Raw genomic sequence first — 15,891 nt, 5'->3', positions numbered from 1 at the left:
CCTCTAAAATAATAAACCAAAGTTTTAATATATTATAAAAGTGTGTGATTTATACATTCTTGTTAATATTTCAATCTTAATTGAATATGTACCATGCCCAAGAATACAATGTTGAGAAGTTGATGCGACTGACAAATGTTTTGGTTGTGAGTTCTTCATGTGATAAAGCGCAAGATCTCTTAGTAGATCTACCTGCAATTTGTGCTTTCCTGTTTTTTTTAGAAGAAAATGTCACAGACAGAACTAGATGAAATACAGCTTCAGCTGAAAATAGCAATACAGAACCACCAGGTATAATTGTAAAACTTTATAAAGTATTGATTAATCTGTTGTGTAGAAATATGTTGCTTACATTGATTTATTATGCACATTTATACCAGGCATTTATTAATTTTATTTATACACGGTATGTGCACAAATTTGTGAAGAATATGGTGTGTCACAGATTATATTTGGTGAAAACCTGTTTGTACAGTAGCTAGGCCATCATTTTGTATACACACCATCTATCTATCTATCTAAAATTTTATACTGCCTCACACCTCTCGCGAGTGTTATGGGCAGGGTGCGTTTCGATGATTAGTACAGAATAAAAAAATAAAACCAGAAAGACAATACTTTCAGCAATAGTAAGAATGTGAAAGGGATGGATGTTGCTAAAAAGGATAGAGTAAAAGGATAAAAACAATTGCAGTTTACTTTATGTAACATTTAAAAACATTTTTTTATGTATTGACTATTGTGCTTCATCAGTTGTTATTTTACTGCTAAAAAAAGCTTCCTTGGCTAAAGTATAATATCCTTTTCACACACCTCAACCTGTTGATATTTATAATAAACTAATTTTTATTAGGGCTGTCATCGATAGAAACGATATCGATGTATCAACGATATTTTTTTGTCGATCGATTATCGATTCCCATTTTCAAAAATCGATATTTTACAGAGAGAAAAAAGTACCCAAATAAACACTCGGACCCTAAAAAACAACTAAAGTTCACAAAGTTGTAAATCTGGATAAATGCAAAAAAGGAGTGAAGGCAAAATAAAAATGAAAGATGTTATTAATTTTTAGGCAGTGGCTAGGTAGCCGGTTCCGGCTACCTAGACCTTTAGTCTACGTAGCCGGTTCCGGCTACCTAGACTAAAGGTCTAGGTAGCCGGCTCTATATATGCATATATGAACATGTAAGTAAAGGTAGCCGGCTTAAATAAACTGTATCTATAAAGGATTATAAGGATCATTATATTAGTTAAATAAAATACATTTCTAGTGATTTATTATTTACTATTTGCGTTAAATACCTGTTTATTTAACCGTATTTACGCACCCATATGATATCGGCGGACATTTTGTTATGTTAGAATGTACTCGATACATATTCGAGATACAGTGATTCAATCTTAAAAGAAGCCTAAAAGAAAACAAAACAAACAGTTAAGAAGACATAAAACAAAGAGCATCATCGTACATTAAATGATGCGGCTCTACTGAACATAACGGCGTTTGATCATTTCGTATGCTTTTTTTTAAGTGAAAATTTTAAGTAATCATCACTTTCGCACTTCTATGTGTGTCAGAATAATTTGTATATTTAATATATTGATAACGTAACACATAAGCACAGATAGTGCTTGACTCCCTTTTCATGCTATCATTGCTATAATTATTGTTGAATTACTGTTAATAATACAATTTGGGTCATTTATGGTTGATTTGGGTTCATTATGTGGATAGCTGGGTCCCAGCTTCGCACATTATATCATATACAAAGGTTAAAGGGAACCAGATATTTGATAGAGCAAGTACTCGTTGTAGAACGTTATGTTTAAATTTGGACCAATCAGAAACAAGTTCTAAAAATAGCACGTCTGCTGGGGTATAAATAGGTAGATGGATGACAGAGAGCTCATTCGGTATCCAGCGGTTGAAGAAGACACATCGAGGATTCAACTAATAATTTATCCCAGTACCTTGAGAAGGAGACTATTGCAGTTACCCTGTCAGGGCGGATAAATTATTAAAAAGAAGACTTTGGAAGTTTTTAGACTAAAGAAGAGAAGCAGAATTTCGATAAGGTTTCGAGCTATAGGGCCAGCGCATAGGAGTTTTACCTTCAAGGTAATTGAATGCTATAGACGATAGCATATATAGGCTGAGCATCAGGAAGCTGAGACAGAGACCCAGAGTTTGGTATTCTACTGAGATAGTAGGAGAGTCCTAGCTTATAGACGGTTCAGCATTATTGGCGAAGTACAGCCAAGGCATCGGGGATATACCTATATGGTAGTTGAATGCTACATGTGATAGCATATAGGCGCTGAGCATCCAGGAGCCAGGGCAATCATATAGAGTTGAGAGGACAGAGGCCGAGCATCTATGCGATAGGACTCGTATGTTGTTGATTCAAAGACATTGTCTGACGGGAACTTCAACAAAAGGACTAGTCAAGTATAGAGTCTCCAGCCTATAGGAGTTTGAGCTAATCATTTTTAATTAAAGATTATTAGTTTGAAACATTTAGTGATTTGCCTGATCCCTGAAATTGTCTAGCTCATAATAAGAAATCATTTACGAACCATTGGTACACGAATCATTTAGGCAAGGTAGCCAGAGGAAAATTCTATATATGAGATATTTGGTCTCACCAGCTCTACGTTTTAACAAAGGACAATCTACATCATTTGTCAGCTAGTCTAAGACATAGTCACCTTAGCGATTGGACCCAAACCATTGTTCAAGATACTAAAGGCGTAGGCACTTCCCTGGGTCATATTACCAGTATCCTGACAATTTGGGGGCTCGTCCGGGATCTATATCCAAGGAGGTACAGAGACTAGTGGTTTTGACGTTCTGTTGGTGTACCAGAAGGCGCTGTGACTGAAGGTAGTCTGAGTCATATATAGTTGAATTTTAGAGTCAGTTCCAGCCTAAAGCTTAAAGATGAACTACGATAAATGGGTTGAGATGGGTGAACGTATGGGTCTCTCAGGTTCAGAGCTCATAGAGTTTGTGGATAGGAAAGAGAAGGAGTATACAGAACGTGAGGAACGGATGCTTAGACGAGATGAGGACAGAAGGAGGTTTGAGGCTCAAGAAGCTGAGAAGAAACGACTGTTTGAGCTTGAACAGGCCGAGAAGTTACGGCATTATGAAGAAGAACAGTCTGAGAAGAAAAGGTTATTTGAGTTGGAACGTTTGGAGAAGGAAAGAACTTTAAAGGAGCAAGACTTAGCTTTGAAAGAGCATGAGCTGGAATTGCTTAAAATAAAGGCTGAAGCCGGAGCTTTGGGAGCTGATAAAGGTGCTGAGCACTTGAGCAGTAAAACATTGCGGCCAAGGCTTCCGAAGTTCGAGGAAAGTAAAGATGATATGGATGCATACCTCGAGCGATTTGAACGGTTTGCAAAAAGCCAGGGATGGAAGGAAGAGACATGGGCTGTAAGCCTCAGCTCATTACTTACAGGAAAAGGCCTGGACGTATACACAAGCATGCCTCCAGACCATGCCAATGACTACCCAGCATTAAAGAAAGCAGTGCTGAAACGTTATCAGTTGACAGAGGAAGGTTTTAGATGGAAGTTCAGGGAATGCAAACCAGAGCGTGGTGAAACTGTTTTTCAGTTTATGGCAAGGCTGGACAGGTATTTTAGTCGGTGGACAGAGATGGCAGAAGTTGATAATACGTTTGAAATGCTGAAAGACCTTATGATCAGAGAACAGTTCATCCAAACTTGTTCCAAGGACCTTGCTTTATTCTTAAAGGAAAGAGTTGCAAAGTCGAGAGCTGAGATTACACAGTTGGCAGAACAATACATTGAAGCTCATGGTGGCTCTATCACTTCTAACCGGATGATTAGAAGTAATGTGTCATGCAGCAAAGAGCCTCAGCCTTCGACCGAAGTTCAGCCAGTGTCTCAGCCTACACAAAGAGAAAGGCCAGCTTTTAAAAAGCCTGTATGTTTTATATGTAATAAGGAAGGTCACATAGCACGAGAATGCAGAGACCTATCCAAGAGGAAAGTAAGCGGTGCAGCTTTAGCTAGTAGGGGGTCCTATGAGGAGAGACAGAGAAATAGGCATGAACTGCAAGATTCTACACTCACAAACTGGAGAAAAGAAGGTCAAGCACAGAAAGACAGAAAGGTTGATGACAGAAAAGTTTCAGCTTCATGCATAGCTGTACCATTATATGACAAAAAAGTAAAAGACAACATAGAAGATGGACGACTTATATTAGGAGATGGACAATCCGTTTCGGTCATAGCAAGCACCTGTACCATTCAGTCAGCAACAGGTAAAAGGAACTTGGTATTGAAGAAAGGATATATAGGTGATAAAGAGAGTCCAGGTGTTGAGAGACACAGGCTGTGAGTTAGCGGCTGTCATGAAAGGCCTTGTGTCTGAGAGTCAAATGTTAGATAAGCAATATCTTATGGTTGCGATTGATGGACGTTCAAGGACAGTTCCTGTAGCAAAGATACAGGTTGATACACCATATTTTATAGGTGAAGTTGAGGCAATGGTTTTGTCGACCATAACATGTGATTTGATAATCGGAAATATAAAAAGAGTTTCAGATAAACCAGACAAAAACTGGAAAACCCGAGATGAAAGACAGCCTTCATCCGGCGAAGATATTGCTGCAACTGGGATGACGGAAACCCAGCACGCAATAAATGCAGGTATTACAGAACCCTCTGAGGTTTGCGAAGTCAAAGAGCAAACGTTTAATGTTGAGCAAATGAAAATTGCTCAGAAAGATGATGAGACGTTACAGAAACTTTGGACTTATGCTAAAGATAAGGCGAAACTGAAAACAAAAAGAGGTTTCAGGTTTCATTATGAAGTGAAGAAAAACGTATTATATAGAATCTTTGAGAAGAAGGGCAGAGTTCTTAAACAGATAGTAGTCCCAACCCAGTTTAGGAGAAGTGTTATGATATTAGCTCATAAGTCAATGGCCAGGGGACACATATCAGCTAAAGAGACACTTGATAAAATACGAACGAGTTTTCACTGGCCAGGCATCACAAATGAAGTAACAAGGTTTTGCCGGTCATGCGATGTATGCAAGAAAGTAAAGACTGACCTGTCACCAAAGAGCAGTTACGGTAGACACGGTTTGCAAGAATACAGGCATCATGATAGAACAGAAAGAAACTGGAGACAATCTGATGACAGACCAAATTTTGATGATCAAGGATTCAACTTGTATCATGAGAGGTCATCTATTAAGTACGCGAACAGAGGATCATGTTGGCATAACAGAAAGAATATATATGATAGAGATCATAACAGACGAGATGATAAGGGTTATAAAGTCTATGGCTCAAATAAATCTGAGCATAAGAAGTCATGGAGACAAAATGACATGAGAAATGATCTCAGAAAAGGGTTTATACGTAGGTCTGACGGGAGTTATCATGTAAAAGGAGGTTTTGGTGAAAACAATTATTATGTCAACAGAAAAGGTGACAAGTACTCTCACAATCAGAGAAACAAATGAACATCTTTCATGAAGAATGATGATAGGAAATTAAAAGGTCAGGAGATTAACGTTGTATGATATTCTTGAGATCATATACTATTTGTTGAGTCTTTTAGAGATGTTTGATCTTTGATACTGATTTTGTCAGTATATTAGTGAATGTATGTTAATAATAAGCAGTGATACCTGATTTGTAAAAATCGAGAAATAGTAAAAAGAAAAGGAGATTTTGTTTTGTACACAAATTATTCCTTAAGTTTTTGAAAAACTAAAAGTATTTTCTTGAGAAGGGGGCTATTGTCAGAATAATTTGTATATTTAATATATTGATAACGTAACACATAAGCACAGATAGTGCTTGACTCCCTTTTCATGCTATCATTGCTATAATTATTGTTGAATTACTGTTAATAATACAATTTGGGTCATTTATGGTTGATTTGGGTTCATTATGTGGATAGCTGGGTCCCAGCTTCGCACATTATATCATATACAAAGGTTAAAGGGAACCAGATATTTGATAGAGCAAGTACTCGTTGTAGAACGTTATGTTTAAATTTGGACCAATCAGAAACAAGTTCTAAAAATAGCACGTCTGCTGGGGTATAAATAGGTAGATGGATGACAGAGAGCTCATTCGGTATCCAGCGGTTGAAGAAGACACATCGAGGATTCAACTAATAATTTATCCCAGTACCTTGAGAAGGAGACTATTGCAGTTACCCTGTCAGGGCGGATAAATTATTAAAAAGAAGACTTTGGAAGTTTTTAGACTAAAGAAGAGAAGCAGAATTTCGATAAGGTTTCGAGCTATAGGGCCAGCGCATAGGAGTTTTACCTTAAAGGTAATTGAATGCTATAGACGATAGCATATATAGGCTGAGCATCAGGAAGCTGAGACAGAGACCCAGAGTTTGGTATTCTACTGAGATAGTAGGAGAGTCCTAACTTATAGACGGTTCAGCATTATTGGCGAAGTACAGCCAAGGCATCGGGGATATACCTATATGGTAGTTGAATGCTACATGTGATAGCATATAGGCGCTGAGCATCCAGGAGCCAGGGCAATCATATAGAGTTGAGAGGACAGAGGCCGAGCATCTATGCGATAGGACTCGTATGTTGTTGATTCAAAGACATTGTCTGACGGGAACTTCAACAAAAAGACTAGTCAAGTATAGTCTCCAGCCTATAGGAGTTTGAGCTAATCATTTTTAATTAAAGATTATTAGTTTGAAACATTTAGTGATTTGCCTGATCCCTGAAATTGTCTAGCTCATAATAAGAAATCATTTACGAATCATTGGTACACGAATCATTTAGGCAAGGTAGCCAGAGGAAAATTCTATATATGAGATATTTGGTCTCACCAGCTCTACGTTTTAACAAAGGACAATCTACATCGTTTGTCAGCTAGTCTAAGACATAGTCACCTTAGCGATTGGACCCAAACCATTGTTCAAGATACTAAAGGCGTAGGCACTTCCCTGGGTCATATTACCAGTATCCTGACAATGTGCGTCTTTAATTACTTAACTAATTACTTATTAATTTCTTCGCCGATTTGTATATAAGTCAATGATCTTGATTGGTTCTAATTGTTTGTATGAACATTTATTCTAAGGTAGCGTGATAAATGTGAAATGTAAAATTACATGTACATATCAAAAGACTAAATTCTAAGGGCCAAATTCTAAAGGATCGCCGACAATTGAAATCATCTATCATTTTTCTTTTCAATTTCAATTTCAAAACTACAAAAATTCATTAAAAATTTTACTTTTAATTAATAAACATGCCATTTAAACACGCCGACGACGATAACGACACTTTGATAATTTGTTGATAACATAACATAATATCGGCCGATATAATCCGAGTGTGTAAATACGACGAAATAAACAGGTAAGGCCTCACCAAATTAAAAAGTTGTTCATCGGATTTGCCGCTCGTATATTTTCAGAAACACAAAAAAAATATTTTTTTTTGTTTTTGGCTTGCGCTCGCCCCATTGAAAAAAATCGATCCAAAATTTTTTGGTGCGCTACTTTTTACGGACGTAAAAGTGTATAAATGCTTATAATTCCAGTCCCAGATTGTTCTCAAATGATTTTTAATCAAAATAATAAATACATACCACGCCACATCGTCTATAATAAATCATAACACTTATATTTAGTTGCATTAAAGTTATTTCCCCTTTATGCAGTTACGCCATTTTCTTCAAATGTTTACCAAATTACATTCTCCAAAAATCGATTTATTTCATTGAAAACTGGATGAAGAAAAACATACTAATTTGTTTGATAACATCAATCTACATTATTTTGGTAAGGGTAAATACTTATTGATGCATGTCACTTATCTGTTTTCGTTTTTTCATGTCCAAATGATCAGCATTTGCATACGAAAGTTGGTGGGGTAAGGAATTTACATTACGAGTTGTTTTCAGAACAGTTTTGATTTTCAGATTTTCCAGTCATTTAGTAGACTAATGTTAATGCACGTTAATCTCCATTTCAGACTTTAATTGAGACTTTGTTTCAACAAATTTAATATGTTATGAAAGTTTAAAGTTAGAAAAAGAGCTGTACATAGGACATCATGCTCGACTTTTCTGAATCAGAGCTTTGCCAGTAAAAGGGGCATAATAGTCAGAAGCTATTAAAGTACAGAGCTATTGGTCATTATATAAAACTTAATTAAAAATATTCTATGTTAAAAAGGGGCATAACTCTGTCTAGATTCAGAATTAAGAGTATTGTTTCTCCTGGTGTAGACTTTGACAGTAAATAACTGTTCTAAGTTTCAAATCAGAAGCTTTAATAGATCTAGTAACACTCACATAGATATTTGATGTATCAAAAACTTTGTAAAGTTAGCTAAGAATGCTACATTTTCATAGCAGTAAATATTCAAGTCACATATGTATATGATAAGTATGGTGTAAGGTTATGCATTGTTGTTTATTACATATTTTCTAACAGCATTTTCAAAAGCATGCATTATTTGATTACAGTGTACTGTATGACAACGTTATTACCTTTTTTCCCCCCGAGTTCGCTTTTTTGTGTGTCTGCATGTCAGATTTTCTCAACCCCTGGGGACTTACTTTTTAATTTAAAAGGGCTATACATTCTATTTTAAGGTTTTTATTAGTCAGTCGAGAGACAAATGAAGACAAATATATTTCTTCGCTCTTCGCTCGCTCCTGATTTTCTCAAAAACCAAAAAAAATATTTAAATTATTTTTTCGCTCGCCGCCTCAAATTTTTCAGAAAAAAATCCGATGAACAACTTATCAATTTGGTGTGGCCTAAATTACAAATTTTTAGTAAATAATAAGTCACAAAAATGTAATTTATTTAACTTATATAATGATCCTTTATAACAAAGTTTATTAAAGCCAGCTACCTTGACTTCAGTGTACATATATGATATGCATATATATAGAACCGGCTACCTAGACCTTTAGTCTAGGTAGCCGGAACCGGCTACCTAGCCACTGCCTAATATTTATGTATTTCTTTTATTTCATAAATACAAATACAACACAATCAAACAGAAATATGGAAAGTAGGCAATAAAACTTAAAATAGCATTTTTACAGGAAGGTATATATATAGTATGCATATGAACAAATAGGTCGTTAATCTAACTTAATAATCAATATATCGATGTATCATCGATATTTGTCTTCTGATATATCGGTATCATCGATACGCCTAAGACCCAATTAATGACAGCCCTAATTTTTATCTCCGTATTAGAAAATGAATGACTGTGAAAGTGCGCGAGTTGTTTGTTAAGAAATTCATATATCAGAATCTAGTTTCAAAAATTTTGTTAAAAGGAGGTTTTCAACATTCTCAATAAATCAACAGTGTCATAATACACATAATAACCTTTCTTTTGGGGTTATTCTTCAGTTTCAGTCTTGTTTGAAAGTGAAATTATTCAATGCTAGCCTAGTAGTCTGCACTGGGAAGAAGATAGGAATGAGCTTTTGTGATTGCCATTCGTCTGTCTGTCGTCCGTCCATTCACAATGTCTTGTGAACACAATAGAGACCACATTTTATTAATTGATTTAAATCAAACTTGCACACAACTTGTATTGGCATAATATCTTGGTTCCTTTCGAAAACTGGACAGATCCCATCAAGGGTTAGGGCCCCCTGATTGACCCCTGAAAGAGCCAAAATTTGTTAATTTTTACCTTGTGAACACGATAGATTATTAGAAGCGACATTTTACATTTAATTATAATCACACTTACACACAAGTTAAGTCACAATAAGATCTCGATTCCTTCCGAAAATCAGCTAGATTCCATCATGGGTTCTAGAGTTACTGCCCCAGAAAGGAACCAAATTTTCTATTTTGGCCATTTCAGCCATATAGAGGTTTCATTTATACTTCGATTTGATACAAACTTGCACAAAACGTTTACCTTGATGATCTCAAGGCCAAGTTCGAAACTGGGTCATGTGTGGTCAAAAACTAGGTCACCCAGTCAGATCAAAGGGAAAGCTTGTTAACACTGTAGAGGCCTCAATTATGACCTTATCTTCATGAAACTTGATCAGAATGTTTATCTTGATGATTCCAAGGCCAAGTTAAACAGGTAATTTATAATAATAATAATAAAGTCTTTATTTAACGAGGCAACACAGTTGGGTGTACCCAGTCTTCCCTGTGAGCCTCAAATGTACATATATACAGTAAACACAAATTAACAAATTAAAGTAAACAAAGTCATGAAGGGATTATAATGCAAAATAGCATATATAAGAGGATTACATGAAATTTACATAAGGAAGGTAATAGAATAAACAACATGGTTTTATGTAAAGTTACACTGAAAGCAAAAGTAATGAAACAAACAATATACAATTATTTGTTAATTATTTATAGTTTTAAATAAGTACTCTGATACCAAAAAATATCATAGTTCTCATGCGGTTGATAGATGTTGTTGCCCACTAGAGAACCACCATTTTAAATAATTGCTTTTGAATGTGTTCAGGTTTGTTGATGTTCTTATATGATAAGGAAGTGAGTTCCATAATTTTGCACCAGAGTATGCCAGTGATTTTCTATAGAATTCAAGTCGAGGTTTTGGAACTAAAAGTAGTCTTTGATCATATGATCTCAATGACCTATTTTCAGTATACGTAAATAGTTGCTTCATGTAACTAGGGAGAAGGTTGTTAAGAGATTTGTATACTAATATGGCTTTTTTATAATTAACTCTATCTTGAAATTTCATCCAGTTAAGTTGAATAAATAAATCGTCTGTTGGTGTGTCAATGTCTTTATCTAAAATAACACGAGCTGCACGTTTTTGGAATTTGTACATGTCATTCAAAAGCTCAGTGTTACAGTTTCCCCAAATAGTGCAACAGTAATCTAGATGAGGAAGAATGTATGCATTGAAGAACATTTTTGTAGTATGGAGATTTAAAAATTGTTTAATTCTCATAAGCAAATATAATAAGGAGTTGCATTTATTCAGTGTCATTTGAACATGCATTTTCCAGTTAAGGGTATGATCAATATGAACTCGCAGGAGTTTTTCTGCCAGGTGAGTGATATAGGGTCATCATGACCCTCTATTTATTGTAAAGTGTCATTTAACAGTTATTTTAGTGACGACATATTGAAAACAATAGTTAAAATTTTTTTAGTGGAGAAAAGAGATTCTTCCAAGTCCCAGACCAATTTTATAAATGATGAATCTGGACACCCAATATCTGATCCAGGAAGGACTGCAAATACTTTTAATGAATATTTCCTAAATGTATTTCAATCTGTGGAACAGAATTTAAATCAAAGTACAAATTATACTCGACAAACAAACAACTCTGGACCTAAATATGAAATACCACTGATCACTGAAAAATTTGTGGAAACTCAATTGCTCAATATTGATTCCAAAAAGTCCACTGGATTGGATGGATTAAGTGCTAAATTTTTGAAACTATCAGCTAATGTTATAGCAAGGCCTATAACTCAAGTACTAAATCTTAGTAATAAAAATAAAATATTTCCTGACCAGCTTAAGATTGCAAAAATAACACCTATATATAAAAAAGGTTGTAAAAATGATAAGAATAACTATAGGCCAATTTCAGTTCTCCCTGTTCTCTCCAAAATAATTGAACGGCATGTGTCAGATAGTCTAAAACTCTTAGAAGAAAATGATTTCCTGTTCAAATATCAATCAGGATTTAGAGCAAACCATTCTTGTGAAACTGCCTTGACAGTGATTATTGACAGGTGGATAAGTGCTATAAATTCAAAACAAGTTACAGGAACAGTATTTCTGGACTTGTCAAAAGCATTTGACCTTGTAAATCATGAAAAACTCCTTGAAAAGTTATAAATTTTTAATCTTAGTGACTCTGCATTAGTTTGGTTTAAATCTTACCTGTCAGACAGGTACCAAAGGGTCAGTGTCTCAGGTAAGTTATCTGAACTAGGTCATATACAGTCTGGAGTGCCTCAGGGATCAGTCATTGGGCCTCTGCTGTTTGTGTTATATATAAATGACCTTCCAGCTGAACTAAAAGACATATTTACAGACATATTTGCTGATGATACTACAATAACAGCAACAGGTAAAACACACACTGATGTACAAAACTCTCTTCAAACTGCACTGAACAAAATTCTCACTTGGTGCCAAAATAACTCCATGTCTTTAAATGCTAAAAAGACAAAAGCAATGACAATTCAAACCACTAACAAAGCCAGAGCGAATAATATTTTTGAACTTTACCTTGGAAATGAAAAAATAGAGCTTTCAGAATCAGAAAGACTTCTCGGAGTACAAGTAGACAAAAATCTTAACTGGAAAGACCAAGTAGACAATGTAATGAAAAAATGCAACTCTAAGTTATATCTTCTACAACGAATAAAATGTTTCTTAGATTTACCTGTCCGCAAAATGTTTTTCAATGCTTACATACTGCCGCATCTAGATTACTGCTGCTCTATTTGGGGAAATTGTAATGTTGCAGAAATGGACACTGTGATTAAATTTCAAAAACGAGCAGCCAGAATTATACTTGATGCAAATTTTGACACCCCTTCTGAAGATTTATTTAAAGTTCTGAATTGGATGAAATTTCCTGACAGAGTCAGATACAAAAAAGCAATACTAGTTTACAAGTCTCTGAATAATATATGTCCTGCATACTTGAACACAAAGTTTTCATTTTTACATGAAGTAAAGACAGTAAACCTAAGGTCACTTGACCCAAAACTGAACTTGCACTTGCCAAAACCAAACACAGAATTTATAGGAAAAGTCTTGACTATTCTGGTCCTAAAATATGGAATGAATTACCTGTTGAAGTTCGAAATGCAGAAACCTTATATTCTTTCAAACAAAAATATCTAGCATACTGGAAAGTGTCACAGGTGTAAACATTGTCTATACTTTTAGATTACATCTTCACTTTCTTCCTATATACTGTATATATAATGTCATTAATTTGTTAACAATGTAATGATCTTTGTAGTGTACCATGACTTTTTTCATATTGCTATTTATATATATATATATTTTTTTTTTTTGTTGTAAAAAATGTATATATTATGAAGAGGCTCGTTTGGAAGATCGGGTTTTACCTGAATTCGTTGCCTCTTAAAATAAAGTCTTTATTATTATTATAAGCCCAGGCATTTTCAAATCATTAGAAAATGCTGAAAATTGACTCCCCATTAGCAAAAAACCCCAAAAAATGAAGTCCACGCGCATACATTTTGACGGGGTAGCCCCTGCGCGTGACCCCTGACTATCGACCAATCCAAAGGGGACTTTGGTTTTCAAGTTTAGCATTTCTACTTTCATTTTCTTTACTTTCGGAAATAACTGAAGGTCGAATGACATCATTTTCTGTGTTGTCAAAAACATACATATGGGGGGTCATATGCCTGGCGAGATTGCATAAAAATGTGTCGGCTGTCCTAAGGATATCAGTATTGTCAGAAAAAAAAGAACATTAGAACTTGGTAACACCTTGGTATGACCATGTCTTCGTGAAACTTGGTCAGAATGTGTATCTTGATGATTCCAAGGCCAAGTTTAACAGGTGAGTGATATAGGGTCATCATGACCCTATTGTCATAACATGTAGTTAGTATTTTTTTGTTGTCATTCTGTGCCTTTTAAATGTTTTTTTAGCAAAACTATGTTAAAAAAAAATGACTGTAACCTAAGGTGTTTTGTTGCAGTTAATTCTCTGCATTTTACAGCTGAATCTTTCTTTAAGAAAAGACTTTATGGGTAAGGCAAAACGGCTGACAGTTTTTACAAGAAATATTATGTTTAGACTTGGACACAATGCACTGTGTAGCATAATTTGAGAAATTCCTTTTGTCTCTGTTTGAAGACCTTTATATTAATATTGGAATGGGGAAGTTTGGTTTTATGATTTATCAAATAAACCAGATAAAAATATTTAGTGAACTATCCTAAATTTATGCAATTTAATTTCAGAAATTGGTGTCAAAGATACAATTGCAACCTCAGGTATGAACTTTCAGAAGTTTTGGAAGGTGTAAAAAATGCATACATGGAAAAGCACAGTTCAGTGTTGATTCAGTGTTTTTTTTATGCCCCCCCGTCTTCGAAGAAGGAGGGGTATATTGTTTTGCAGATGTCGGTTGGTCGGAATGTAGACCAATCTGTTTCCGGATGATAACTAAAGAACACTTGGGCCTAGGATCATTAAAGTTGAAAGGGAGGTTGGTCATCACCAGCAGATGACCCCTATTGATTTTGAGGTCTGTATGTCAAAGGTTAAGGACACAGTGACCCTGAATAGTAAAACGGTTTCCAGATGATAACTCAAGAACACTTGGGCCTAGGATCATGAAAGTTGATAAGGAGGTTGGTAATGACCAGCAGATGACCCCTATTGATTTTGAGGTCAGTATGTCAAAGGTCAAGGTCACAGTGACCAGGAACATTAAAATGGTTTCCAGGCAATAACTCAAGAACACTTGGGTCTAGTGTCAGGAAAATTGATAGTTAGGTTGGCCATGACCAGCAGATGACCCATATTGATTTTGACGTCATTAGGTCAAAGGTCAAGGTCACATTGGCCAGGAACAGTTAAACGGTTTCTGATCTTCTTGTCCAAAACCATAAGGCCTAGGGCTTTGATATTTTGGATGTAGCAAAATCTAGTGGTCCTCTACTAAGATTGTGCAGATTATTTCCCTGGGGTCAAATATGGCCCCACCCCGGGGTTCACATGGTTTATATAGACTTATATAGGAAAAAAACTTTGAAAAACCTCTTGTCCAAAGGGCCTAGGGCTTTGATATTTTTAGCTCACCTGTCACAAAGTGACAAGGTGAGCTTTTGTGATCGCGCAGCGTCCGTCGTCCGTGCGTCCGTGCGTAAACTTTTGCTTGTGACCACTCTAGAGGTCACATTTTTCATGGGATCTTTATGAAAATTGGTCATAATGTTCAACTTGATGATATCTAGGTCAAGTTCGAAACTGGGTCACGTGCGATCAAAAACTAGGTCAGTAGGTCTAAAAATAGAAAAACCTTGTGACCTCTCTTAGAGGCCATATATTTCACAAGATCTTCATGAAAATTGGTCAGAATGTTCACCTTGATGATATCTAGGTCAAGTTTGAAACTGGGTTTTGTGCCATCAAAAACTAGGTCAGTAGGTCAAATAATAGAAAAACCTTGTGACCACTTTAGAGGTCGCATTTTTCATGGGGTCTTTATGAAAATTGGTCAGAATGTTCACCTTGATGATATCTAGGTCAAGTTCGAAACTGGGTCACGTGCGGTCAAAAACTAGGTCAGTAGGTCTAAAAATAGAAAAACCTTGTGACTTCTCTAGAGGCTATATATTTCACAAGATCTTCATGAAAGTTGGTCAGAATGTTCACCTTGATGATATCTAGGTCAAGTTTGAAACTGGGTCATGTGTGGTCAAAAACTAGGTCAGTAGGTCAAATAATAGAAAAACCTTGTGACCTCTCGAAAGGCCATATTTTTCATGGGATCTGTATGAAAGTTGGTCTGAATGTTCATCTTGATGATATCTAGGTCAAGTTCGAAACTGGGTCACGTGTGGTCAAAAACTAGGTCAGTAGGTCTAAAAATAGAAAAACCTTGTGACCTCTTTAGAGGCCATACTTTTGAATGGATCTTCATAAAAATTGGTTAGAATGTTCATCATGATGATATCTAGGTCAAGTTCGAAACTGGGTCACATGCCATCAAAAAGTAGGTCAGTGGGTCAAATAATGAAAAAACCTTGTAACCTCTCTAGAGGCCATATTTTTCATGGGATGTGTATGAAAGTTGGTCTGACTGTTCATCTTGATGATATATAGGTCAAGTTTGAAACTGGGTCA

The 15,891-nt window shown here is 35.6% G+C and overlaps 1 protein-coding gene across 1 annotated transcript in view; it reads left to right on the top strand.

The window, feature by feature from the left end:
* The first annotated feature begins 104 nt into the window (after positions 1-104).
* LOC123536994 (PHD finger protein 21A-like) overlaps positions 105-15,891 on the top strand; it is a 40,888-nt gene continuing 25,101 nt past the window's right edge. Inside the window, exons 1-2 of the mRNA XM_053528550.1 lie at positions 105-291; positions 14,001-14,033. Of these exons, the coding sequence (XP_053384525.1) occupies positions 229-291; positions 14,001-14,033 (96 nt within the window). The 5' untranslated portion in view covers positions 105-228. The remainder of the gene's footprint in view (positions 292-14,000; positions 14,034-15,891) is intronic.

Source organism: Mercenaria mercenaria, chromosome 17 (genome assembly GCF_021730395.1).
Source record: "Mercenaria mercenaria strain notata chromosome 17, MADL_Memer_1, whole genome shotgun sequence".
Taxonomy (NCBI): domain Eukaryota; kingdom Metazoa; phylum Mollusca; class Bivalvia; order Venerida; family Veneridae; genus Mercenaria; species Mercenaria mercenaria.
Note: the sequence above shows the minus strand (reverse complement) of the source record. Positions and strands in the feature narration are given on the sequence as shown.